Genomic DNA, 26,829 nt, shown 5'->3' on the forward strand with positions numbered 1-26,829 from the left:
TAAGGCTTTCCCTTTAAGAGAGGGCACTGATTTACCCTTTGGATGCAGATAAAACTGAGGCTAGGAGTTTTGGGGAACAGGACAGGAGCATCTTTAACTAGCAAACCTAGAGTAGTTACTGTAGTACTGCTGTTATCACCAGAAAGGACCATGTCTGAGTCTGGAAAAATGGCAATAATAGATACTTTTGAATTTTTCCCAGAAAGTTAAAAAAAAAAAAAACCTATGAGAAATGTGCTTCTGTTAAGAGTAGGCACTCTTCCTATCATCCTGTCTCTACAGCTGATAAGGAGTATCTGATTATCATTGGTGAGAAGAAAAATGTTCCAAAGATCACTTACTAATAGAAAATCGTGTCTGTCAAGAGAATTTTCACTTTTATTTAAAATGAACCTCATGGGGATATATACATACCATGCACACAGTGGCATATTCTGAGCAGATAACAGGAAAGAATTAACTGCTGTTTTAAATAAATACAGTTCTTAATTTGTTAATGACATGTAATAATCATCCTCTGTTATGTAGATTGAGTTCATATCAATTTCTTGTATTCTTAAAATTGCCAGTTTTTATTTCCTATAGGCTTACTTTTATACTAGAGCAGTGGTTCTTTTTTTTTTTGAGAGCAGTGGTTCTTAATTGGGAACATTTTTGCCTGACCCATGCTCCACATGTAGCAATATCTAGAGACATTTTTTGTTTGTCACAACTGGAGAGAAGGAATTACTGGCATCTAGTGAGTAGAAGCCAGGGATGCTGCTAAACATCCTACATCCATGTACAGGATAGCTCCCTCTGCTAGCACCCACACAGACTAATCTGGCCCAAAATGTCAATAGTACTGAGGCTGAGAAACCATGTACTAGAAGCTGCAAGCTTGTCATCCTGCAGGTGTTTTGTTACTCCCACACAGTATTTCTAAGTAATTTTTAAATTAGTTGCCAGTATGCAAATTTCTGGCTTCTGTTGAAAACTTGGTTGATCTGGCAATTCTGGGCCTGTGTTGTAGCAGAGACTCCAGTCTCTACTGCCCAAGTGATCCATTTGTTTCCTCATTAGCCCCTTGTAGGTATTTGGGCTTGTGTCCTTTTTTTAAAAGTAGGCACAAAGCTAGAATGCTTAACTCAGCTCTGATCCCTCTGTCCTGAGGTTTTCTACTTTGATTTACTTAAACCATTCCTTGTTTGTTATCTGCTTTTAACCCCCCTAGAACTTCTCTTTTTCCCCCTTCTCCAAGAGTAGCCATTGACTCAGAAGCCAAGTTTTGCCTGCCCTGACTCAACCCCGAGTCAGCTGGTTAATATTGAAAACAGTAATTTTAAGTGTTAATGATTAAGCAAGTGATTTGAAATTATTTAGCAACTCATAAGACAGCTCTTCCAGTTCTTTCTTGGGGCTTGTAGGCTGTTGTAGAGATTCTTCTAAATCCTGCTGTAGATTTCTGGTGCTGAGTTTTGTAGTTTCATGGGTGCTACAGAATAAATTAAAGCATTATGAAATAAAATGTTTTTAATTAAAGCATTATGTAAGGCTTAAGGATGGTTTCAACATTTTCATTATTTTATATGTGTGTAAAGGGAAATTTCTAGGTGGAAAACTGGGATAGGAATTAAGAGAGGGACCATTAGGATTTAAGAAATAAAACAAAGTTGAGAATAATGGTGATAACTATGCTTTTCTCACCTTTACTTACATACCAGTGGAGGGGTGGTGCTATGAGTTAACTTTTTAAAAGAGTGCTAGATTTTAAAAACCATAGTGACCATGGCGGGGCGGGGGGGGGGGGGGGGGGAAGGCTTGGATTGTTTAGGAGTTTATAGCTTTTATTGTGGCTCTATAGAGATTTTTACCTTCAGTTTCCAAACAAAATAAAAAGTGCTAGAAAAATATTTTTATTTTATAGTAAATAAAAATACACATTGGGGCGCCTGGGTGGGTCAGTCAGTTAAGTATCTGACTATTAACCTTAGCTTGTGTCTCGGTCTCAGGGTCATGAGTTCAAGCCCCCCATTGGTTCCATGCTGGGTGTGGAGCCTACTTAAAAAAAATACATATGCATACACACATGCATGCGTGCACACACAAGTTTGTTTTTCAAAAGTGAAGTGGAAATATTCTTGACTGATGGCTCTAGAACTAGAATTAGAAAAATGATCAGTTTCAAATTGAAGGAATCTAAATATACAATGGTTAAATTTTATTCACAATTGCACTATTCTACCAATTTAAATGTGTTGGAAATCTCTGGATTAGTATTCTATAAATACAAAATTGTGATCTCAAAATATATGAGTGGCTGTCCTAAAGGTCCCTCCCAGTGGCATTACTAGGGATGGCAATTTGAGAGCTCCAGGATAACAAGGAGCATCTGAGATTACCTGGGACAGTCATGGACTTCTGATTGCTGCTTCCATTGTACATCCTGGGTGTCCTGACCCTTGTTCTTCACAAAGTCTTCATCCAGCCCAGCCTGCTTCAGGGTGTCTCGATACCGTTGTTCTGCTGCTTTCCTGGCAAGGTCCTGTGGAATGGAAATTAATCTGCTGTAGCTGTCTTGTGAATTACCAGGTAATTTTAAATCACTTGCTTAATCTGTAAATGTCTAAATTTGCCTCCTGCCCCAACCTCCCATTAGTGATGGGCACAGTTGTGCATGAAAATTTCTTAGAGCCTTTTTCAAAGCCTTAAAGTACATAGGTACTACCTGAAAATCTTGTTATTAATGTAATTCCCATTTGGTAGGTCTCAGATAAGGCTCACAAAGCTGTATATCAAACACTCCAGGAGATGCCAACTATTGATTTGGGAGCCACACCTTTGAGAAGGAAGGATTTAGATTTTTGGAAGACCAAGTAAGACTCAGATGAAAAAAAAATGGACTTAAAAACATTTTAAGATTTAAAAACAACCAGGAATGCCTGGGTGGTGCAGTTGGTTAAACATCCAACTCTGGGTTTTTGGCTCAGGTAGTGATCTAAGGGTCCTGGGACTGAGCCCTGAGTCTGGCACTGCATTTGGTGCATAGTCTGCTTGAGATTCTCTCCCTCCCACTGTCCCTCCTGCTTGTGCTCGCTCACTCTCTAAAATAAATACATCTTTAAAAAAAAAAAAAAAAAAGATTTAAACGGAACTATCATCAAGAACACTAAATTAGGGCAGCCCGGGTGGCTCAGCGGTTTAGCGCCACCTTCAGTCCAGGGCGTGATCCTGGAGACCCGGGATTGAGTCCCACGTCGGGCTCCCTGCATGGAGCCTACTTCTCCCTCTGCCTGTGTCTCTGCCTCTCTCTCTTTGTCTCTCATGAGTAAATAAATAAAATCTTAAAAAAAAAGAACACTAAAATATAACAGGAAATAAACTGCACTAGAACACTCTTAACAGAATAGATGGTCTGAATGTGGGCCAGAAAAAGTTATTTTTTTTTTGTTTGTTTTAAGCAAAATCACATAGAACACTGTATTTTTCCTAAAGTGGTCAAAGATCTGTTGAAATCTGAGAGTGAGCTTTGCTTGAAAAAACTAACATGAAGAAGAAAGGTCATTGTGAGATTTTGAATAATGCAAGTTGCTAACTAAATCCAAGACTGTGCAGTGCGTGCACATGTGTGTGAATGTGTGTGTGGTGTGGTATGTATGGGGGTGGGGAGGAGTGGACTCTTCCCAAATACCTAAATAACACACTGGCTGTAAAATGGAGATAATGTTTAGCAGTTGGAATCAGGTCACTAGGAAACGCCAACTTTTGTCTGAAACTGGAGAAAAGAGGGATCTACAGAGCCTGATACCACTCAGAAACTAGCGATGGTGGCCTTTCTAAGGCTGTTCAGATAGCTCCACAGCTTCTTTAGGGAAAGGATATCTCAACTGGGTCCAACTTCCCTAAATGCCTAGAGAACCTCTTAAAATGATTCTTCCATCCTGAAAGCCACTTAATCTGAAAAGGGCTTTCTGGGGTACTTGTGAGCATCCCAATGTCTGGAGGCCCATAAACTTGCCACAGTTCTAGCAATTGATCCCAACTCCCTACTTTCTAGCTGCTTTGACTTATTTCTGCAAAATCCCTCTAGAAAAGTTCCCTCTAGGAAGGCAAGGAATGTCCGGGGTACCAGCACGGCTGATGATGAGAAATGATGTTAATGAGTTCAAGATCTCACTACCACAGCCAAACTGTTGCTGTGCATGTGGGATCTCACCCTCCCGTGATTAACACTGAGCGCTAGACTGCAGTGGACACTCCAGGAGCTGAAATACTTACAGATGTGTCCAGTCTGGGACGAAATCAGTCCAAGCAATGTTCACCACTGCACTACTTAATTGGGGGAGAAATGGTGGTTAATAAAATAGGTGCAATTTAGAATCTTTCTGAGCCTCAAGGAAATGTTTACTACCCAGGTATTAAACCGTTGCATCGGGATCCCTGGGTGGCGCAGCGGTTTGGCGCCTGCCTTTGGCCCAGGGCGTGATCCTGGAGACCCGGGATCGAATCCCACGTCAGGCTCCCGGTGCATGGAGCCTGCTTCTCCCTCTGCCTGTGTCTCTGCACCTCTCTCTCTCTCTCTCTCTCTGTGACTATCATAAATAAATAAAAATTAAAAAAAAACAAAAAAAAACCGTTGCATCATTTCTAAGAGCCCTTTCATCCTGAAAGAAAATGAATGATGGTTTAGTTTTACCTTGGTAACTTGTTCAAAGAGATAGGGCCTTGTTTGTATTCTCTTCTTCATTTCTTCCAATTCTTTCTTATACTCTTTTGCTCTTTTACGGTCATTGTTCCTGGAATTAACAAGATTTTTAGAATGAATTCTGTCTTTTTCCAATCTGGAATACCCTTCACTCCCAATTAGGCATAGTAATTCCCAAGGACATTGTAAATTCCCAACTGTGCCTAGCAAAACCCTTGATTGTGTGCAATTACAGGAGTCTTACTCTAATAACTCCATTTTGCCATTTTTTAATGCCAGTGATCTGTTGGATCCCCAAATAGGCACCCTTTGACATATGGAGGACACTGACCGATTCTCTTTCAGCTTTGCTTTGAACACCTCCTCCAGGCTTTTATGGGGATCCATGGCTTTTGCACGCAAGGTCACAGATTTAGACATGGCTTGACACTTCTTTTTGTGCATCTCTAACCACTGAGTACTCTCATCTGCTTTGTCCTTTTTTTCAAGTGAACTTCTAAAGAGAGGAGGCAAAAAACATACAGATGACCGACTGACTTGACTATATTTAAAAGCAACCGTGGTAACCTCTCTGGAAAGTGAAATGGTGTTTTCTATGAAGGGGTGATTAACCATAGTGACATTTCGGAAAGAATAGGATTCAGAGATTGGCAGATGAAGCTTGGAAGATGTTCACCACTGCACTACTTAATTGGGGGAGATGGACACAGTGATTTTCTGCTCTAGGAAAAGTTCATTAATTGAACTGAAAAACCATAGAAATTAAAATATCCTTACACTCAGCTGTCTAGCCTGAGAACAAAATGATATTTAGAGCTACCATTTGCTCAGCTACTTACTCTGAACCAAGAGCAGAAAGGAATCAAGTGCTTTATATCCATTATCTTCATAACTGCTCTATGAGGTAAGAACTGTAAGCCGCTCTTTTTGTAGGCAATGAGATCGAGATTCAGAGAGGGTAAGCCACTTACTCAAAGCTACCCAGCATGCCAGTGGAAAAGCCAAGATTAGAACCGGATGTCCTGACTCCCAAGCATCTGCCCTTGACCACCATGCTGTGAACGGTGAGCTGGAAGGTACCTTTGGGAATGCAAATCTGCATTTTCACAGAGAACTGAAAATAGGCCTCTTTCCAGGCACAATTTGGGGCTAACTTACATTTAGTTTGGGTATCATTTGACAAAGTACTATGGAGAGGTCAAAAGAAAAAACAGTCAAGACTTTTGCATTTGGATATTTATATTAAAATGAACAGATCAGGAAGGAATGCATGAAGGTTGAGTCTATTATATCAAACTCCCCGTTGTTGAGAAGCAGATTTGGACATCCCCCGGAGGGGGGCCAGCTTCTGGCTCATCAGGCCCACCTTACTGGGACCTCAGGATACTGATGCATTCAGCCTTCATTTAGTAGCTCTAAGAAATTTGAGGAAGAAGGGAGTATCTCTTGGATTCTAAATACATTTCTGCATCTCTGCTGTAGGTCCTAAAGGGCCAAGGAGGTCTCCCGTGTACTCCTCTGTGGGCCCCACAGGAAAGCACTAAGATGCCAGGCCTCTCCCAGAGCTCAGCTGCCTGTTATTACCATGACCTTTCCTGCTGACTTCAGCTCAGAGGTCAAGTGGAGGAATCTTGCTGGGGTGCTGGCTTGACGAGAATACTGTGACAGAGTCAGTCAGTTAAAGAATTAAAAAGTAAGGAGCCTCCTGCTTCTCAGCTGACTTCTGATAGTTCCCCAAGGTGATCTCAGAGGATCTCAAATCTGTGCCGGGGACGAAGATGCCTTCTTTTTGTGACTGGGTCAGCTACCTGCCATCATGCGTCTCTGAATTCCTGTTCTTGATGGCTTCCTCTTTCATCTGTGGGTCCTCACCCATGTTGTCCTCTCTGGAACCTTCTTTCTTTCCAGCCTTTGGCTAATTCCTCATTCTCCAGAGACCTATTAAAGAGACCCCTGCCCCAGGCTGTCCAGTACCCCCAAGGTTCCCTGTGTTCCCCCACCACTGTACTACTTGCAAAATACGGTAACTTCTTTGCTTTTCTGCACTTCACACTTGATATTAAACCGTAGGTTCCATAAGGTATCTCCAGCCTTAACACTGTGACTGGCATAGAGTAAGTTCCCCATGAATTATTTGCTGAGTGATGGCCAAATGTTCCCCAGCACTACGTGTGGAGGGTTGTATGTATTCTGTCCCGATCAGAGAGTTCCCTTCCACCCCTATAGGTCTGTCTGATAACAGGAGAGGGGGCCCAGAAGGATGATGGGTTTTAGCATCGAGGTCAAGATCCAAGCACCGACCACTGATCGTGATCCTGGGGCAAGAACTCAAGCCTGACCACTCACCTGACTGCAGATTCCCTCTTCCTGGTGGCATCTGTGATGTGCACTGGGAGAGTGTTGGCAGAGAGGGAAGCAAGGCCACTCAGAGACCGACTCCTTGGCAGGGGTGTGGCTGGTGGCTGTGGAGAGTCCTGGAAGAAATGAAGGCTGGTATTGATGGGACAACAGAGTGTGATTAGTTTCTATTATAACTAGGATTCAATTTCAGTGAAAGACTAGTCAGACCAAGAATCTTTTTTTTCCCCCTCGGATTATGGAAAGATTAATGAGTTCTCAAGTTTATTAGCAGGCCAAGAGTTGGATATGAATCCTGAAGTTTTAAAATCAGAAGAGACAGGCTCTTTAGAATTGATAGAGGGACATGAGCAATTGATCCCAACTCCCTACTTTCTAGCTGCTTTGACTTATTTCTGCAAAATCCCTCTAGAAAAGTTCCCTCTAGGAAGGCAAGGCAGGCAAGATTCTTATGGTCCTAAGTTTATAGGAATTGTGGAGTTCACAACTGAGCCAGTGTTTAAAAAAAAAGAAAATTAGAAAAATGTCATGAGAAATGCCTTCGGTTGAGACCTGGCCTGTATTCTGGGTCCCAGGCCCTGAGCCTCCTGCAGCTGCCTGGGCTCTCACCCTCCTCCCTCCGGACGGAGCGGTGTCACAGGGCCGCTGAGCTCGACGCAGGCTGCCGGTTCTCAGCAAGAAGGGCTTGTTGCATGTCACCTCTCTGGTGTCCCTTCTCTTGGCAGCCCTTCTCTGGAAGGCCTTGTAAAGGGCTTCGTAGTCAGGGACAGCGGGATTCACACGAGGCTGGAATCCAAAGTCAGTCTGCAGAAACCCGAGCTTTTCCTTCTGGGTTCGGGCAGCTGTGCGAAGCTGTGGGTCAGCCCGGCTGCCTGAGGAGGCGACCGGGGAGGAGGCCGTCTGGAGCATGTCTAGGGCTCTCATCTGGATGCGAATTTTCCTGAGGAGTTCAGCTTCTGTGGAGAAAAAGTCAGGGTGGTGACAGGTGAGAGGGGACCCCGCCTCATACCTAAAGGTTTGGAGAATGTTCCCTTTCACACACTAGCACTAGTGTGCTGGGCTGACTGACAGCTTTACAGGAATTCTGTGAACCAGGTGGCATCACATGGGAAGCTCTACCCTGGCCGGGAGAGGTAGGCCACGGAAAGTGGCAAACACTACAGATCTGCTTGCTTTTCCTTTTCTGGAGAGCTCGTTCACAAACACTGGCCGGGACACCGCTGCCAGGTGCCCACAGGCCGCGCCTCCTGAGCCTTTCTGCACTTCTCCTTCAGAGGCCGAGCTGGAGGGGCCCGCCCTGGGCCCAGGGAAGTCCCCACCAGCCACCCAGAGGCCCACACTGTTGCCTCGGTCATTCTTGCCTGCCTTCTCTGGCCCATCCCAAGTCCTGCGTCTCCTGCTCTTTATCGGTGCTCCTGTCTGGCCTCCCCTCAGCGTCCCTGCAGCTCATCTCTCCCCTGAAGTGTTGTCATAGTGTCCTAGAGATCAACATCCCTTCAGGCCTGTGCCTCCCCCCAGAACCACCTCCACAGCATCCGAGTGACCTTCCTGAGCTGCACGGCTGATCCTGAGCCACCCTATATAAAGCCCTTCCATAGCTCCCCGGTGCCCTTGCCATGAAGTCCAAATTTCCTCCCAGGGCCCACAAGCCCCCAGGTCTGGCCCGTGCCTGCCTCTCCCTCCCCATTCTCCCTTCTCTCCCATCCCCTATCCCTTGCATGTGTTCAGCTTCCTCTGACCTCCTGGCTGGGTTCACTTTCCTTCCCTCTCCCCTGAATTCAGCACAGCCCGTCCTGCAGGGTCAGTTTGGTGCCCACTTTCCCCGGGGACTGCTCCCACTTTCCCCTGCTCCCATTGCCTCACCGAGTCCAAAGTTAGGTCCCTCTGTTCTGTGCTCTGGATGAGAGGTAAGACTTTTGTCCTTGCAGACCACTCACCGCATTTGTCATTTTATTCTCTATTATATGTCCTCCTCCCATGTCTACAAACGCCATGCCTGTCTATCCCACGCAGAGTAAGTAGCGCCTGGGGCTTGGCACCATACTGATGAGTAAAGCCTGAGTCCTCTCACTGAACCACAGTTCTTGAAATGTGCATCCCCCCGCCCCCCCACCCCAGGAGGGACGGGTAGGAGCCTCCCTCAGGGACAGCTGGTGGCGGCACTGGCCTCAGCCGGTTCTTGGGTGTTGCAGGACACACCTGGGGAACTCTGTGCCCCCCTCACGCCCTGCTCCTGCCTGGGCTCCCCCTTGATCCCCCAGGGCCTGCCCTGAGCATGGCCTGAAGGCCACTCCACCTGAGCAATGAATCTTTCTCCAAGCTAGGCCGGCTGGAGCCTAAGTGCCCCCGCCGGCACCTCTAGGAAGCCCTGGGCAGGAAGCAGCAAAGTAAGGAAGGATGTCTTTACCCTGGAGCTTGTCCCCGAGGGCTGGCTCCAGAATGGACCTGGGGATCCTTCTGGTGGCCTTCTGCTTGGGGACCTGGGCCTTAGCTGTGGTGGCCACGTCCCCGTGTTTGTCAGCTTCCTTTCTCTGCTCCTCCCTCACGAGGAAGCTGAAGGGCTTCATGGAGGACAGCAGCAGCTCCTTCCTCTTCTGGATCCCTGCCTGCCTGCGGGCCTCGCTGCGCTCCATAACCTCCTGGTACAGGGGCAGGTGGACGTGTGCGGGCACAGGCTGTGCTCGGAACTGACGGTAGCACTCGGCCTCCTCCTGACCCTGCCTCTGGGCCCGCTTCCTCTCCTGCTCAAAGGAAGCAGGAGAGGCCAGCCACTGAGCCTTCTTCTGGGCCTCACGCAGTGTCATGCGGAATGGCCGAGGGACAGTGATGGACGATGCCCAGGAGCTGATGCTTCTGTGCTGCGAAGGAGGCCTGGCGCCTGAGGGTGGCTGGAGCTGACCCTTGGGGACGTCGGAGGGAAGGCTGCTCAGGGAGCTGCAGCGCCTTGCGGAACCACACCTGTGGGGAGAGCAATGAGAGGAAGGCAGGGCAGGCTCTGGAGGCCGGGTCCTCCTCCCGCTCCTCCCCAGTCCTCCCTCCCAGGCGGTGGCAGCTTCTCAGCCTCACTTCACCTTCACCTCACAGGCCTCTGAACCAGTGCCTCTCAACTCGGCCTCCCTCCTTTCTGTCAGGCCATCTAGTGGGCCAGCCCGTGAGAAAGCCTATTCTCAGAATTGATTCAAGAATTGCCACTTTACTTGGGACACCTGGGTAGCTCAGCAGTTGAGCGCCTGATCCAGGAATGCAGGACTCCATCCTGGGACCCTGGGATTATGCCCTCAGCCAAAGGCAGATGCTCAACTGCTGTGCCACCCAGGCGTCCCTAAAGATTTTATTTTATTTTATTATTATTATTTTTTTAGATTTTATTTTTTTAAGTAATCTCCACACCCAGCGTGGGGCTTGAACTCACAGCCCCGAGATCAAGAGTCGCACGCTCTACCAGCTGACCCAGCCAGGTGCCCTGCATTCTAATATTTTCATATGGGAGAGAGAACAGTGCATGGGTGCAGAGCAGGGCTTTAGAATTGGACCCAGGTTCAAATCTTGCTCCGAACAATTACCAGCCGTGTGACCTTTAGCACAGTTTGCTTGGAACCTCGATTTCCTTATATGGAGAATGGCAAAAATAATCTACTTATTGGGAAGAGAAAATAATATTAAATATTTTATAAATACAGCCTATATGCATACAGCAGGGCTTGGCTAGGGTAAGAATGGCCTCCCCATTCTCGGAGAGGGAGTGAGGAGTGAGAAAGGCATCCCTTTAATCAATTCCAGGGCTTCCAGTCACCGAGGGTTACTCAAAGTGAATAGTACTGCTGGGTAGGAATCAGAACATGGTTGGCTCTGAAGGCTGATTCTGAGCTGTAACCTAGGTAAGGGACAACCAGCAGAAGTGATCTCTGCTTTACTGAGGACGATGAGGCCCAGAGTCACGACATGACCTGGCCAGAGTTCTGCACGAAGCAGCCGTTGACCCGCAGGACCTTACCTCGGAGATGGTGGGGAGTGAACCTGTGGCTTCCCCCTGCCTTTGTCTTGGAAGAAACCCTCCAGGTCCTCATCATCTTCGGAGAAGTTCTCACCACTGTCTGGGTCAGATGGATACAGAGATTCCAATAGGCACCACCTGCCCCTCTGCTTCAGTGCCTTCAGGGTCTCAGAAAAGCTCCCAGTTGAGTCAGAAGAATCAGAAACTGTCTCCTCCTCTGGGCTGAGGAAGTCATCAAGTTTGCCCGCCCTAGGCAAAACCAGCCCATCCCCAGACAGCTCCTCATCTGTCTCCGTGTCTGAGGAAGATTTGGGGGGAAATGCCTAAAATGAAATAGAATAGACTGTGGATCAGCTATAATTTCAAAATTACTCAAAATGTAACTGTTAATTTCACTTTGAATAAATCTCTGTATATTAGGGACCAGGAAGGAAGAAAAATAAGATGTGTTCCTTGCTTTAAAGAAATTTCACAAATTCGTATGTGAGGTGTGCTTGGTTGAAGGGCAGGAAAGGGAAACCGCTAATGTTGGTTCCCTACCTCATGTGCAGTGAGCGTTTACACAATACCCACTCTGCATCATTCATTCTGCCCCCTGCACTCCCAGAATCCCACCCATGACTTTGGTCACACTCTAGGCCTTGCCCTATTTGAGTTTTACCTACTTGTTGCCAGTCTTCTTTTTCGTTTTTCCTATCTACACCTGTGCTTTCCTCATAGTCTACCTACTATCCACCTTGTCACTAGGAGTGAATAACTAACTGGACAATGTGCTCTAGCTGAAAGGACAATGTCGTAGAAGGTGGGTCTAAATACTCCATTTGTTTAGGAAATATGTATTTGGTGCCCAATATGTACTGGACATTAGGCTGAGAACAAGTCAAACAAGGCCCCTAGTCATGAAGCTTACGTTTTAGGGAGAGGGAGACAGGCAATATAAAATGATAGTAAATTCAGGGATCCCTGGGTGGCGCAGCGGTTTGGCACCTGCCTTTGGCCCAGGGCGTGATCCTGGAGACCCGGGATCGAATCCCACATCGGGCTCCTGGTGCATGGAGCCTGCTTCTCCCTCTGCCTGTGTCTCTGCCTCTCTCTCTTTCTCTCTGTGTGACTATCATAAATAAATAAAAATTTAAAAAAAATTTTTTTTTAAATGATAGTAAATTCAGCGAAAGCTATATATAAATTGTGAGATTATACAGTGATGGAGTGGTTTGGGGAAGCTTTTTTGTAGATAAAACCCATCAGATAAAGGAATGGATCTATAATCAGAGTTGGGCTTATTAATTCGTTGGAGAACACCATGAAAAATTATAGGGAACTTGCGGGTTGGGGCCGTGAGGGTGGGGACTTTCAGTAGGGGGGTGATGGAGGGGCTTTTTCTAGGGTTGGCTTGTCCTGAATGATTCTGAGGAGGAGAGTGGATCCTCCTGGATGGATGCTGTCATGAAGAGGGCACATTCACAGTTTAGTAAGTGAGTGATTGAGCAGTTTTTATTCAAAAGGTAACCAGAACAAAGTGGGGCTGGGTAACTAACTGATAGATAAGCATCACCATTTAGAAGGGGGCTTAGTCTCTTGGCAGGTATGCCGTGGCCCTGTGCGAAACATTGTTTTCTGCTGATCTGGCTTTTGGCCTTATCTGTGTCTATTACAGTCTGAATTGTACTTTCTCAGTCTGGGCTGATTTTTACTTTCTCACTGTGGAGGAGTTTTGGACTGACACCTGATTAATGAGAGGGGGCCAGCCTCTCTAAGATCGGGGGTAAGAGGGTCCTGGGTTCAAGGAAAAGCTAATGCAAAGGCCTTGATGCAGGAACAAACTTGGCTCTTGGAGAGGTAGAAGGAGGGCCAGTGTGGCTGGGGACAGCGGTATGAGATATCCTTAGAGAAGCAGGTGTGGGGCCAGGATTGGCCTGGAGAAGATGACTGGTTGCATCTGGAAATCAGGGGTAGGCCGCTACAGGCCTCCAGGTGACACTGGGCGATGGTTCTACTGGGTTCTCTAAGGTCCAGCTCTAATACTGAAAAGAACACTGGATTCTGAATCAAAGATACAGCCCAGCCCCTGCTCTGCTAGTGAGGAGCCTGTGATCTTAGGAGATTTTTTAAAAAATGACTTTATTGAGAGATAATTTGGACACCATACAATTCATACAATTCACTTACTGAAAGAGTACAATTCAGTGGGTTTTAGTATATTCACAGAGCTATGCAATCATCACCGCCATCAATCTTAGAGCATTTTAATCGCCCCCAAAGAAAGCCTTCACCAGTTAGCAGCGCCTCCCCATTTTGCCCAGTCCTTCCAACCTTCCCTCCCCGCCAGCCCGAAGCAACCACCAGTCGACTTTCTGTTATGGATTCTGCGGCAGGTTTCTTAATCTCTCTGTGCCTCAGTTTTCCTTCTTACAAAATGGGGACACCAATCGTACTATCAGTCCTAGGGTGGTTGACAGCATAAGCGAACGCCGAGGCCCGCCGCTGCGGTTCTACGAAGGGCCCCACACGGACGCCGCCGATTTTGATCCCACGCCCCTCCGCGACACGCCCCTGCGTCAGTCTCCAAGGCAACGTCAAACAGTTTCCTCTCTTAAAGATTCCTTTCCGGGGCGCAGACCTAATTCCTCTCCTTCTCTTTTCTCTCCTCACCTGACGGCTCCACTGAGCGCCGCCGGAGGCTTCCACGGGCCTCCGGATGGTCATGTTCCTCGCGGGGCAGAGACGGAAACCGCGGGGACAGCGCCGTGCTACGCGCCGGCTACGGTGGCGGCACTAGCTACGCGTCGGGTTCCGCCCCTTCTTCCAGCCGTGGCCTCCGATTGGCTCCCAGGCGGACGCCTGAACCCGTCCCCCTTCTCAGGGCGCCTCCCTCTAATCCTTCCCGCCCAAGTTAGCAAGGTCGTTTTCTGATTGGCTTACTTCCTGCGCGTTCTATTTCCGGCTCGGAGGCCGGGGCCGAAGCAGCCAGGGATTGGAGAGCTCTGCTCCGGAAGTGCCGGAAGAGGCGGGCTTAAAGGTGCGCCGAGTAGGTTGCGGGTCCGCACCATGGCGGCCCGGCTGGCTGTGAGCCGGTGGAGGGCTCCGCTTGCAGCTGCTGGGCCAGGCCCACTGCTCTCCTGCCGGAGGTGGTCGGGCGCCAGAGCAGACGCCGTGTACGATGTGGTGGTGTCGGGCGGGGGCCTGGTGGGCGCCGCCATGGCCTGTGCCTTGGGTAAGAGCATCTCCCGGCAGGCAGTGGCGGGGAGCGGGGCCGTGGGGGACCTGTGAGGACGCCGGGAGCCCTGAGCCCCTCGGGTCTTTCCCCCGCCCAGAGGAGCCCCAGGCGAGCGTTCGGTCCTTCCGGGTTCCGAAGGGTCAAAAGTGGGAGGGTCCTTAGGAGTCATCCTAAATCCCGCCCATTGTTCTTTAGGAATGGGCACAGTTGGAAGGAATCAGGCATTGTATCGGGCTAGGCGTTTTCTTCTTAAAAATAGCTTTTGGGCATACCATAAGGTTCACCCATTTAAGGCGTACAGTTTAATGGTTTTTGGTATGTTTACAGGTTGTACATCCATACCACCACCATAAACTTTTAGAACATTTTTATCAGCTTCTAAAAGAAACAGGAACAAATTAGCAGTCGCTGCCCATTTCCCCCCAGAGCTCCTCAGCCCTAGGCAACCACTCGTGAACTTTTTGTCTCTTTAGATTTGTTTTTTCCCCATTTCCATATACTTGGACTCTGCTTAATGTTTTAAAGGTTCATCCAAGTTCTAGCATGTGCCAGTACTTTTTACAAACTAATTCTTTATTTAATCTTGAGGCCACAATGAGTCTTGCTTATTAAATATTCCATTTTTCTGCTGAACAGGATTTGTAATTTTTAGTGACTTAATAGTTTAAAGATTAGAAATATCTGGGGTCTAAATATTTGATTCTTCCTTTCCAAAGGGAATTCTACTGGCTCATTGTGAGTTTTGCCATTATTTGCTTCTTTGTACATAGCAGGTTTTGGACAGTTAAGAGATACCTTATGGTCATGGGCAGAGCGGTTCACATGGCTGAAATGGTGGGATATGTTACTGCTTAGGATTTTGTGTGCTCTGTGAGAAGTTTCTATCCTAATGGCTAAAGAATTAATCTGTCACTTTTCTTGGAAATGAGAAAGGGAAGAAATTCTGATTTTTCCCAATATGATATAAAATGTTGAATTTTTTTTAATTTTTATTTATTTATTTATTTATTTATTTATTTATTTATTTATTTATTTATTTATTTATTTTTAGGATACAATATTCACTTTCATGACAAGAAAATCCTGTTGCTAGAAGCAGGTCCAAAGAAAGTATGGGAGAAGTTGCCAGAAACTTACAGCAACAGAGTCAGTTCCATTTCCCCTGGCTCTGCAACCCTTCTCAGTAGTGAGTAGATCTTTCATAGAACCAGACTCTTGTCTCTCTTGGCTTTCAGTGTGTCCCATCGGGCAGTCCTAGAGCATCTGCTGAGGAGGGGCCTGAGGATGGGGAGGAGGGGTTGGTAATCTAGTGCATCCTTGAAGATGAGGACCCCTGACACGATTAAATTGTCATCTTCCAGTCTGAGGAAGACCTCCTTGGGACATGCGGGCTCATCATGCAGACTTCGTTTGTGATGTTGGGTCATTATGAATTGATGGAATTGAAACTATATGAACTAATTATGGCCATTCACTTCTAGTAGGAGCACCCTCTTTATTCCCAGAGTCAGCCCTCTTGGACCTAGGGAGTTCACATGCCAAATGCTTTTGGAGTGTAGATCAATGTGTGCATATGGAACCCATTAGAAAACTGTCTTTAGGTCTCTGCCAAATGTTATTCCCCCAGGCTATCCTTTTTTTTTCCCCCAGGCTATCCTATCCAGAACTACCCTGTCAAAAATTAGACTCTTCCATCATTCTTTAGCCCCTTATACTGCTCTTTCTTTCTTTCTTTCTTTCTTTCTTTCTTTCTTTCTTTCTTTCTCTCTCTCTCTCTCTCTCTCTCTCTCTCTCTCTTTCTCTCTTTCTTTCTTTCAAGATTTTATTTATTCATAAGAGACACACGCAGAGAGAGAGAGGCAGATACAAGCAGGCTCCTCACAGGGAGCCCGACATGGGACTCGATCCCAGGTGTCCAGGATCAGGCCCTGGGCCAAAGGTGTCGCTAAACTGCTGAGCCACCCAGACTGCCCTATTTTTCTTTATAACACTTACTACTACCTGACAATGTATTCTGTATTCATTTTTTTACTATCTCTCCCAGAATTTTAGGTGGAGATAGGCTGGAACTTTGTTTGGTTCCATACTTTATGCTCAGTACCTAGAACTGTCTGATACATAGTAGGTGTGCGATAAATATGACCGCACTGAATGAATCTGTTTAGTGCTATGGGGTTTTAAAAAGAGTTAAAAGACTACCTTTTTTTCTTTTTAAAGATTTTATTTTTAAGTACTCTCTACACCCCTTGTGGGGCTCAAACTCATGACCCCAAGACCACAGTTGCTATACCCTTCCAACTGAGCCAGTCAGGCACCCCCCCCTAAAAATAGTTTTTTTTTTTTTTTTTTTCCAAAAATAGTTTTTATCCAGAGCGTCTATAACTTCTATAGGATGATGAAAAATAATAACGGGTTTGGTTTCCTTTTTTATTTTCCCTAACTTTAATGTGATTTGGTTTAAATATTTGTGAGAAGGGGCAGAGAGAATCTCAAGCAGATTCCCCACTGAGCACAGAGCCCAACACCAGGCTTGATCTCACAACCCTGAGATCACAACCTGAGCTGAAACCCAAGAATTGGATGCTTAACTGTGTGACCCAGGCAACCCCAGATTTGGCTTTTTGATTATGAAAGCTGCGTCTTTTTTTCATGCTATATAACCTGAATCAGGGAACAGAGTAGCTTAACCCCTAGCATTAAACAGGATGAAATGGAGAGCATGTTTCTGTCATTGGAGAACACTGAAAACAATGTCTTACTTCAAAGATTGGGAGAGAAAAGGAAAGCCCAGGAGAGATGCGGTCCCGTGAGGCTGCTCTGGCCTATATGTAGATCCTTTCTTTTGTAGGTTTTGGTGCCTGGGACCACATCTGCAACATGAGATACAGAGCCTTTCGGCGAATGCAGGTGCCTCCTTTTCACTTTTGGCAAGATGTCTTGGTCATTCATATTGTCCATGTCTTGGAATCCATATTTTCTGTGGGAAAGTGGGAAGTTCCCAGTCTAAGGAAGTGGGGGGAAGCATTCTTTTTTTTTTTTTCAGATTTTGTTCATGAGAGACACAGAGAGAGAAGTAGAGACATAGGCAGAGGGAGAAACAGGCTCCCTGCAGGGAGCCTGATGCAGGACTCGATCCCAGGACCCGAGGTCACATCCTGGGCTGAAGGCAGACACTCAACTGCTGAGCCCGGTGGGGGGGGGGGGGGGGGCTCATTCTCAAGAGAATTTTCTCCACACCTTCTATCTCCTACCAAAGGAACTGACACTGTGAATTAGGTTTCTCTCACTTGGGGAGCAGTACTGTGTTTGATTGGAGCAATACATTTTCTCTTCCTTGGGTTGTGATACAGACTTGGCCCTTTTTGTTTCCAGGTGTGGGATGCCTGCTCAGAGGCTCTGATAATGTTCGATAAGGATAATCTGGATGACATGGGTTACATAGTGGAGAATGATGTCATAATGCGTGCTCTCACTAAGCAGCTGGAGGCGGCATCAGGTGAGGCACCCACTTCTTACACTTTCCTTTTACTCTGGAGGGTGAAGTGCTTTGGAATTTTTCTAGGACTTACTGAAAAACAGAATCCCTTTTACAGAGACTGAATATCCCCATAAAAAAACCCTCTGATGGATATCTTAGGTTTTTTTTTTTCTAAGTTTTATTCAGATATAATTTTTTAAAAGATTTTATTTATTCATGAGAGACACAGAAAGAGAGAAGCAGAGACATAGAGAAAGAAGCAGGCTCCACGCAGGGATCCCAATGTGAGACTCAATCCTCGGACTCCAGGATCACGACCTGAGCCAAAGGCAGACACTTAACTGCTGAGCCATCCAGGCGTCCCCAGATATAATTTATATTCCATAAAATTCAGCCATTTTAAGTGTACAATTCAGTGATTTTTTAACGTACTTAGCTCTGCCACTGTCACAATATCATTTTAGAACATTTCTGTCACCTCAAAAAGAAATCTCATGTCCACTTACAGCCATTCCCCATTCCTACCCCAACCCCTGGCACCACTGATCTATTTTGAGTCTCTTAGGATTTGCCTGTTCTGCACATTTCATACAGATCGAATCACATATAATCTTTTGTATCTACTTCTCTCACTGAATATATCTTTGAGATTCATTCATGTTGCAGCCTGTTATTAGTAATCCATTGTTGTTGTTGTTTTTTTTTTTAAAGATTTTATTTACTTATTCATGAGAGACAGAGAGAGAGGCAGAGACAAAGGCAGAGGGAGAAGCAGGCTAAACACAGGGAGCCCGATGTGGGACTCGATCCTGGGTCTGCAGGATCAGGCCCTGGACTGAAGGCGGCGCTAAACCGCTGAGCCACCTGGGCTGCCCTAATCCATTCTTTTTTTATTGCCAAATAGTATGGATTTGTGTGGATACCCTACATTTTGTTTACCCATTCATTCGTTGATGGACATTTGGATTGTCCCCCACTTTTTGGCGATTGTGAATAATGCTGTGAACACCTGTGTACATATTTTTGTGGGGAAATAAGGTTTCTTTTCTTCTGAGTGGATAGTTAAGGAGTAACTTGCTGGGTTCTATATTCTATGTTTAACATTTTTAGAAACTGAATTTTTTCAAAGAGGTTACACCATTTCACTTTCTCTCCAATAATATATAAGGGTTCCAATTTCTCCATATCTTTGCCAACATTTATTTTTCCTTTTCCTTTTTTTTTTAATATTTTATTTATTTATTCATGAGAGACAGAGAGAGGCAGAGGGAGAAGCCGGCTCCATGCCGGAAGCCTGATGTGGGACTCGATCCCAGGACTCCAAGATCACACCCTGAGCCAAAGGCAGATGTTCAACCACTGAGCCACCCGGGCGTCCCTCCTTTTCATTTTTTATTGAAGCCATCCTAGTGACTGAAATGGTATCTCATGGTATTTGATTGTATTTCCCTTCTTTTCCTGTGCTTATTGGCCATTTGGGGAAATGACTATTCAGAATCTTTTGCCCATTTAAAAACTAAATCATCTTTTTCTTTTTGAGTTCGAAGAGTTCTTTTTTCTGAATATTAATTCCTTTTCAGATATATGATTTGCAAATATCTGAGGGTTCTAGTGAGCGAAAAATTGGAAGGAACTTAAATGCCTTCTGATACGGGATAGTAATTTATCCATGTAATGAACTTATGTGCAACTTTTTTTTTCCTCAAAGATCTTATTTTTTTAAAGTAATCTCTATATCCAGTGTGGGGCCCAAACTTATAACCCTGAGATCAGGAGTCCCGTGCTCTACCGACTGGGCCAGCCAAACACCCCAATTATGTGCACCTTTTTTTTTTTTTTTTTTTTTTTTTTAAGATTTTATGTATATCATGAGAGACAGAGAGAGAGGGAGGCAGAGACACAGGCAGAGGGAGAAGCAGGCTCCATTGCAGGAAGCCTGACATGGGACTGGATCCCAGGTCTCCAGGATCACGCCCTGGGCTGAAGGCAGACGCTAAACTGCTGAGCCACCCAGGGATCCCTTATGTGCAACTTTTAAAGATAATGTAGCCACTTAGAAACATGTCCCATAACACATTGGGGAAAAAAACATGCGTCGTATCTTACGTGTGCACATACATCTATACGCATAGGAAATATCTGCAAAGCTGTATGGAAAAGCTTCAACAGTTGCCTCTGAAGGGTGATTGATATGATAAAGGGTGATTTTTCCATCCCTTTTAAATCTTTGTTGTTTAGACTTTATAGGCATATTGTTGTTGTATTTTTTTTGGCATATCATTTTAATGATCAGAAAAGTAAAATGATTTCCAGTGGCAATAAAAATCTTATGGGATTCCCACCCTATTGATTCTGAATGCACGTGGAGTCACCTAGGCACAGAGTGAAACTAGAAGAGCAGGAGTGTGGAGATGAGAAGAATCCCTGGTGCAGGCTGGTAATTCAGTGAGAGCTGAATTTTTTTTTTTTAATTTTTTAAAATTTATTTATGATAGTCACAGAGAGAGAGAGAGAGAGAGAGAGAGAGAGGCAGAGACACAGGCAGAGGGAGAAGCAGGCTCCATGCACCGGGAGCCTGACGTGGGATTCGATCCCGGGTCTCCAGGATCGCGCCCTGGGCCAAAGGCAGGCGCTAAACCGCTGCGCCACCCAGGGATCCCCTGAAATTTTTTTTTTTGACACTGACTCATCCCTGTAGCTCTGTCATGTATCAGCTCTCAGACTATAGCATTAATTATAGTAGTTATTTTTTAGATCTTACTTTCCTTGTTTAGGAGTAAATGATAAGAGACCGCTGTCCTGAGAGCTCACTTTAGATTTAGTTACGGCTTTTTCCTCAGCCTGTGTGGGCTGCCTTTCTAATGTTTTGTTTTCTCTCTTCTGACCTCCTAGACCGTGTGACGGTTCTCTACAGGAGCAAAGCAGTCGGCTATACCTGGCCTTATCCATTTACCATGGCAGACTCCAGCCCTTGGGTTCATATTACCCTAGGTGATGGCAGCACCCTCCAGACTAAATTGTTGGTAGTTGAAAATTCTTATTTTGCCAGGGGTCTTGCATATCCATAGCTTATCCTAGACTCTAGGGCCTTTTAGTTTTAGATCTAAGCTATAATTTTTGGCAAAGCTTTTGGTTATAAGGATGAGTACCCATTTAGGCCAACTCTGGTTATGGTGGTCTTGTAAATCCCATATAGGAAGCAACCTCCTGGACCACCTTAGGTGTTAAAATAAAAGAAACTTGGCCTGTTGGGGACAGGAACAGAAGTTGAGGTTTTTCTTTTCCTCATAGGAGTCCTGTAGTCACTTTGTCTCCTTGCATTTCTCACATCTCTTTCTCTGCTCACCACCTTCCCCTTTTACGTGGCAGCCATTCATAACTTTCCATCAGGACTCTTCAGCCCCAGTACCTGCCTTATTAATTTCTAGTTCAGATGTCAGTAGATTTGGCCAAGTTAACCTATGGCTGGCCCCTTTAGCTGACATTGGGGTCACCTATGTGAGGCTACCCCTTCCAAGAGCTGCGAGTGAAGTGGCTATGATATAAAGTTGCCTGCCACAGATGAGCTTGTGAACAATTGGAACTAGAGAAAACTAACGAAGGCAGAGAAAAACTGGAACAGTTCCATGTATTAAGTTATAAGACTTAACAGACTCTTGTTTCCATGCAGGTTGGTGCAGATGGTCACAACTCAGGAGTGCGGCAGGCTGCTGGGATTCAGAATGTCAGCTGGAACTATGATCAGTCTGCAGTTGTGGCCACTCTGCATTTATCGGAGGTAAGATCCTGAGCCCACCATCTGGGGACCATGCTCGTGTTCAGTGGGTACTGAGTTCTTTTCATGAGAACTCTTCCTTTCTCTATTGTAGGCCACAGAAAACAATGTAGCTTGGCAGAGATTTCTTCCCTCTGGGCCCATTGCTCTGCTCCCGGTAAGAAGTCCTTCTGGCTAAACATGTCCAGACTTCTTCTTTTTAGAGCTTCACTTCCTCTCAACGTTTTTCTGGTTTCTAGGGAATATGCCCAGGCTAATTTTGTTTTCCCTTAATTCTTTGTGCTTGAGAGCTCCCAAGAACAGAAGCCTTGCCCTTAGTACTGATATTTTGTTCTGGGGTTTTTTTGAGATTTATTTCAGAGAGAGTGTGCAAGTGGAGGGAGGGGCAGAGGGAGAGAATCTCAAGCAGACTTCCTGCTGAGCATGAAGCCCCATGTGGGGCTTGATCTCATGATCCTGAGATCATGACCCGAGCTGAAATCTTAACTGACTCTGCCACCTGGGTGCCCCAGTATTGATGTTCTTTTGACACAGCTCTCAGACACTTTGAGTTCCTTGGTTTGGTCCACATCCCATGAACATGCAGCAGAGCTCGTCAGCATGGATGAAGAAAAGTTTGTGGATGCCATTAACTCTGCCTTTGTGAGTATGAACTTGTCTAGCTGATTATGTGTTGTAGGGTAGATACAGATAGGTGGTTTTGATGAAGGAAAAAGGAATAACAGATCAGCTGCCCCTTTCTAACTATAGGACTTGGTCTGGGTTACATGGAGGGAAGGGCATTCAGGGAAATGCAGACAATGGAAATGAATAATTTCTGTGCTTGTTTGAGGGTTTGTGGGCTGCTGTTTTGCTGACTGAAACAGCTGCCTGGGCAGTAGTTAGCATTGACTTTTTTTTTGAAGCTATTAATACCTGGCTAATTTTGAATAGCTATACTAGGTTCGAAGTACCTGAACCTTTGAAGCCTGATTCATTAAAAATGTTCTGAGAGGAGCTGAGCACGTTTTAGCAGGGAGCTTAAGAGAAAGTTCTATAGATAGACATGAGTTCAGTACTGGTTCTTCCTGTTAATCTCCTAGAAAATGGAAGTCTATCACAAGCCTCTCCAGGTTTAATAATAATAAAAGTTTAAAGACTTTTAAAATGACAGAATTGGGCAGCCCCGTGGCGCAGCGGTTTAGCGCCGCCTGCAGCCCGGGGTGTGATCCTGGAGACCCAGGATCGAGTCCCACATCGGGCTTCCTGCATGGAGCCTGCTTCTCCCTCTGCCTGTGTCTCTGCCTCTATCACGCTCTCTCTGAATGAATAAATAAATAAATCTTTAAAAAAATAAAAAATAAAAAATAAAATAAAAGGACAGAATTGATATAAGACGTTTGGAGCATACCTAGTACATTATAGGTGGTCAAGAAATGGTAATGATTATTCTGGAATAGACACAGCCTTTAATAATATTGGCACCTGGGGATCCCTGGGTGGCTCAGCGGTTTAGTGCCTGCCTTCAGCCCAGAGCATGATCCCGGGGTCCTGGGATTGATCTTAAAATCTTAAAAAATATATATATATATTGGCACCAGTAATTTTGTTTTTTTGTTTTTTTTGTTTTTTTTTTTGGTTTTTTTGCACCAGTAATTTTGGAACTTAAACACTACATTTCTCTAAGTTCACTAGTAGTAAATCAGTAACATTTACTGAGTTTATGGTTTGCCATATACAGGTGAAAAGTTTTACCTGTTTGTATATAATGCAAACCATTGAGGAGGGTACTGTTATCATACTTGTTTAGAGTTCTGTTACTTGCTCAAGGTGATAGAGCTAGTGGTATAGCCAGGTTTGGAAGTGAGGCTGACCCTTGAGCCTGTGGTGGTTTTTGTTTTAAAGATTTTATTTATTTATTCATGAAAGAGAGAGAGAGAGGCAGAGACACAGGCAGAGGGAGAAGCAGGCTCCATGCAGGGAGCCCGATGCGGGACTCCATCCCAGGTTTCCAGGATCACACCCTGGGCCAAAGGCAGCGCTAAACCGCTGAGCCACCCGGGCTGCCCTGTTTTTGTTTTTTAAAAGAATAAATGAATTTATTTATTTATTTGATTTTGTTTTAATTTATGAGAGACACAGAGAGAGGGAGAGGCAGAGACACAGGCAGAGGGAGAAGTAGGCTCCATGCAAGGAGCCCGACGTGGGACTTGATCCCGGATCTCCAGGATCACGTCCTGGGATGAAGGCAGTGCTAAACTGCTGAGCCACCGGAGCTGCCCAGATTTTATTTATTTGAGAGAGAGCATATGAGCAGGAGAGGGAGAAGCAGACTCCTTTGCTGAGCAGGGAGCCCAACGTGTGGCTCCATTCCAGGATCCTTGGATCATGACCTGAGCCGAAGGCAGATGGTTACCTGACTGAACCGCTAGGTGCCCTGAGCCTGTGGTTTTAACCACCGAGCTCTACCACTTAATAGTGCCTACATGGTAGTTGAGGAACTTCGGCGTCACTGCTCTGGAGTAGCAGCAAGAGTAAAAGGAACCGTACACACTGAAGTGGCTTCCAGGGTAAATGGTGAATGCTGCACCTCTGGTCATTTAGCAGGTCTTCCTGCCACAGGCTTTTGCAGTACATTCATTTAGCAACGACTATATGTGCCTTCTGTGTAGAAGAGACTGGAGACCGACAAATGAGACCTAGACCTTGCTTTCAGGAAGCTCACAGTCAAGTGTGGGAGAAAGCTATTTAAACAATTGGTAAAAGTATTCATAGGATGTTCACGGAAGCACAGGGGAGGATTTGGAGGGAGGTTCATAGCTTCTGGATGCTCTGAGGGATTATCCTGGTGGATTAGAAGAACATTCTATGTAGAAGGGGGAGTGCCAGGGGTAAGAGGATGTGGTAGAATGAGCTACCCTGTGGCTGCCGTATGTTTTTTGAGGGGGTTAAGGTGAAATGAAAGGCTTCAGAGGTAGGCAGGGGCAGTTCATGAATGGTTTGGCTTGATCCTAAAAGCTGTGGAGAAGGATAAGAAGTTGTGTTTTGCATTTATTTAACCACAGGCTTGTCACCTGTGGTTAGATCATTTTAGGCAGGTTAGGTACTATTAACACTTGGTTTTAGATATAAAATGGGTTTTCTTGCTGATTTAATTCCCTGTTATTCACTGATGACTTTTCACCATTTGTGGCTGATGCTACTCAGTGGAGTGATGCTAACCACACAGACTTCATCGACTCGGCTGGTGCCATGCTGCAATATGCTGTTGCTTTTCTGAAGCCTACTAAGGTCTCAGCTCGCCAGCTGCCACCAAGTGTAGCCAGAGTGGACGCCAAAAGCCGAGTGCTATTTCCACTTGGGTTAGGACATGCTGCTGAGTACGTCCGGCCACGGCTGGCACTCATTGGGTAAGATGACAGCAAAGCAAGGCTGCTCTTCTCACTCTGCTGCAGGAGGCCACACCTGAACTCTGCTTTCTTTTTAGGGATGCGGCCCACAGAGTCCACCCACTTGCAGGACAAGGTGTCAACATGGGCTTTGGGGATGTCTCCAGCTTAGTCCATCACCTCAGTGCTGCAGCCTTCAATGGGAAGGACTTAGGTAAGGATTCAGGTACCTCAGAGAAGTATCAGAGGTCATGAAGTTAGGGAAGGTTGGGACCCCAAAATGCCCCCTCTATAGCCAGATGTGGTAGACATAAATGTGTCTGGTTTGCTAGGAAACACCTTCACTATAAGAAATACCTTTCCTCTTTCCTCCAGGCTCTATGAGCCACCTCACAGGTTATGAAACAGATAGACAGCGTCACAACACTGCTCTTCTGGCTGCTACTGACCTACTAAAAAGGCTCTATTCCACCAGTGCCACTCCACTTGTGCTGCTCAGGACATGGGGCTTGCAGGCCACAAACGCAGTATCTCCACTCAAAGTAAGGTGCTCATGGTTCTCCCAAAAGTCTTGCTCACTGAGGATTGATTTTGCCAATGACTCTTAATTTCTCTGAATTAATTTTCTTGGCTGTAAAATTATCTTTTTCTGAATACCTCCCCCACTGATTATGAGCAAAAAAGTCTTTGCTGGGCTTGTGGGTGCTAGAGTCCACATCTAAGGACTTAAAGTAGTGAGTAAGAACTTTTAAAGATAAAGATGCTTGGGAGGCTCAGTTGGTTAAGCGTCCAACTCTTGATTTTGGCTCAGGTCATGATCTTGGGGTCATGAGATCGAGCCTTGCATTGGGTGCTGCACTCAGTGCAGAGTCTGCTTGTCGTCCCCCTCCCACACACACCAAATAAATGAAATCCTGGAGGGAGGAAGGGGGATATGTTTTGGACTGCTTGGCCAGCTTCTTTCCTGAGAAACTTCCATTCAAAGACACTTTTTGAGGGACTCTTGAGCATCTATCTGGGACTTCTGCTAATAAGTTTTTGCTTTAATCACTTTGGATATTTTATTTTAAATAGGCTCCGCTCCCAGCATTGAGCCCAGTGTGGGGCTTGAACTCAGCCCTGAGATTAAGACCTAAGCTCAGATCAAGAGTTGGATGCTTAACCAATTGAGCCAGTCAGGCACCCCCGGATATTTTATTTTAAAATGTTTTCTTCATTTACCCTTACACTTTACAGTGCAGAGTATCACTCACTTTATTTCATTTTTCTCCAGGAACAGATTATGGCCTTTGCAAGCAAATGAATGCTCCTCTTCTGAACATGATGTTGAAGAAAAATAAACATCTTTTATTTTCAAGATTTAATAAATTTACTTTACATTAGAATTCTCTAGTATCTTTTTCTATTCTGCTTAATGGGCCTGTGGAGCCCAAATAATGAGTGATAGATAATTTACTGTGAGGAGGGCAAATCAATCAAGCTAACAGAAAATCCCAAAGGAAGATTATTATGATTTGGTTGAAAAGACTTTTTATTTCTAAAGAAAAATTACTAAGGTGCTGTCTTGTTCATTTTTGGGAGAGGATTTACAGAAGATTTATAAAAGAAGATTTCTGAAGTTGCTATCAATGTGAAACAGACTGATATTTACATAGCATATTTTATGTGAACCTCATGGTAACCACAAGAGAAAAATATAGTAAATACACAAAAGAAAATGAGAAATGAATTTAAACATAACAGTAAAGAAAGCCATCAAACCACAAGGATAGAGAAGAACAGAACTACATAAACAGGCAGAAAACAACAAAATGGCAGTAAGTATATGCTTACCAATAATTAAATGGAAATGGACCAAATTTGTCAACCAAAACAGAGTGGATAAAAAACAACACACATCTACCTACTACTGTCTACAAGAGACACTTCAGAAGGACATACCCAGACTGAAATTG

General features: G+C 45.3%; 2 protein-coding genes across 7 annotated transcripts; one reads left to right on the forward strand and one right to left on the reverse strand.

Annotated features, from left to right (window-relative positions):
- Positions 1 to 610: 610 nt before the first annotated feature.
- FAM161B (FAM161 centrosomal protein B) lies at positions 611 to 14,323 on the reverse strand. 3 transcript variants are annotated; one of them, XM_072839279.1, is made up of 9 exons: positions 13,689 to 14,323; positions 11,037 to 11,359; positions 9,450 to 10,000; positions 7,595 to 7,998; positions 7,031 to 7,158; positions 5,016 to 5,180; positions 4,676 to 4,775; positions 2,382 to 2,524; positions 611 to 1,474 (listed from the first exon to the last, which is right to left on the reverse strand). In XM_072839279.1, exons 1-9 carry the CDS (start codon positions 13,740 to 13,742, stop codon positions 1,336 to 1,338), a joined length of 2,007 nt encoding a protein of 668 aa, XP_072695380.1. In that variant the 5' UTR covers positions 13,743 to 14,323; the 3' UTR covers positions 611 to 1,335. The 3 variants fall into 3 exon arrangements, with proteins under 3 accessions (XP_072695380.1, XP_072695382.1, XP_072695381.1); XM_072839281.1 differs by having other exon boundaries at positions 7,652 to 7,998; positions 13,689 to 14,316; XM_072839280.1 differs by lacking the exon at positions 13,689 to 14,323 and adding an exon at positions 13,472 to 13,674.
- COQ6 (coenzyme Q6, monooxygenase) lies at positions 14,024 to 26,259 on the forward strand. 4 transcript variants are annotated; one of them, XM_072839297.1, is made up of 12 exons: positions 14,025 to 14,250; positions 15,305 to 15,439; positions 17,102 to 17,160; positions 17,626 to 17,749; positions 20,624 to 20,754; positions 21,402 to 21,509; positions 21,601 to 21,663; positions 22,041 to 22,148; positions 24,693 to 24,895; positions 24,973 to 25,088; positions 25,250 to 25,416; positions 26,148 to 26,259. In XM_072839297.1, the coding sequence occupies exons 1-12, from the start codon at positions 14,085 to 14,087 to the stop codon at positions 26,175 to 26,177; spliced, it is 1,410 nt and encodes a 469-aa protein (XP_072695398.1). In that variant the 5' UTR covers positions 14,025 to 14,084; the 3' UTR covers positions 26,178 to 26,259. The 4 variants fall into 4 exon arrangements, with proteins under 4 accessions (XP_072695399.1, XP_072695398.1, XP_072695402.1 ...); XM_072839301.1 differs by having other exon boundaries at positions 14,037 to 14,055; XM_072839298.1 differs by lacking the exon at positions 15,305 to 15,439 and having other exon boundaries at positions 14,024 to 14,250.
- The last annotated feature ends 570 nt before the right edge of the window (positions 26,260 to 26,829 follow it).

This window comes from Canis lupus, chromosome 9, assembly GCF_048164855.1.
Source record: "Canis lupus baileyi chromosome 9, mCanLup2.hap1, whole genome shotgun sequence".
Lineage (NCBI taxonomy): Eukaryota > Metazoa > Chordata > Mammalia > Carnivora > Canidae > Canis > Canis lupus.

Bases quoted from the DNA above. Each gene is read 5' to 3' on its own strand.
- FAM161B (XM_072839279.1), bottom strand. From the start codon at position 13,742: ATGACCATCCGGAGGCCCGTGGAAGCCTCCGGCGGCGCTCAGTGGAGC. The intron at 7,999-9,449 runs GTAAAGACATCC...TTTTCTCCACAG, and splicing joins CCTCGGGGACAAGCTCCAGG to AAGCTGAACTCCTCAGGAAA. The intron at 4,776-5,015 runs GTCAGTGTCCTC...TGTTAATTCCAG, and splicing joins GCAAAGCTGAAAGAGAATCG to GAACAATGACCGTAAAAGAG.
- COQ6 (XM_072839297.1), top strand. From the start codon at position 14,085: ATGGCGGCCCGGCTGGCTGTGAGCCGGTGGAGGGCTCCGCTTGCAGCT. The intron at 21,510-21,600 runs GTAAGATCCTGA...TCTCTATTGTAG, and splicing joins CCACTCTGCATTTATCGGAG to GCCACAGAAAACAATGTAGC. The intron at 25,417-26,147 runs GTAAGGTGCTCA...ATTTTTCTCCAG, and splicing joins ACGCAGTATCTCCACTCAAA to GAACAGATTATGGCCTTTGC.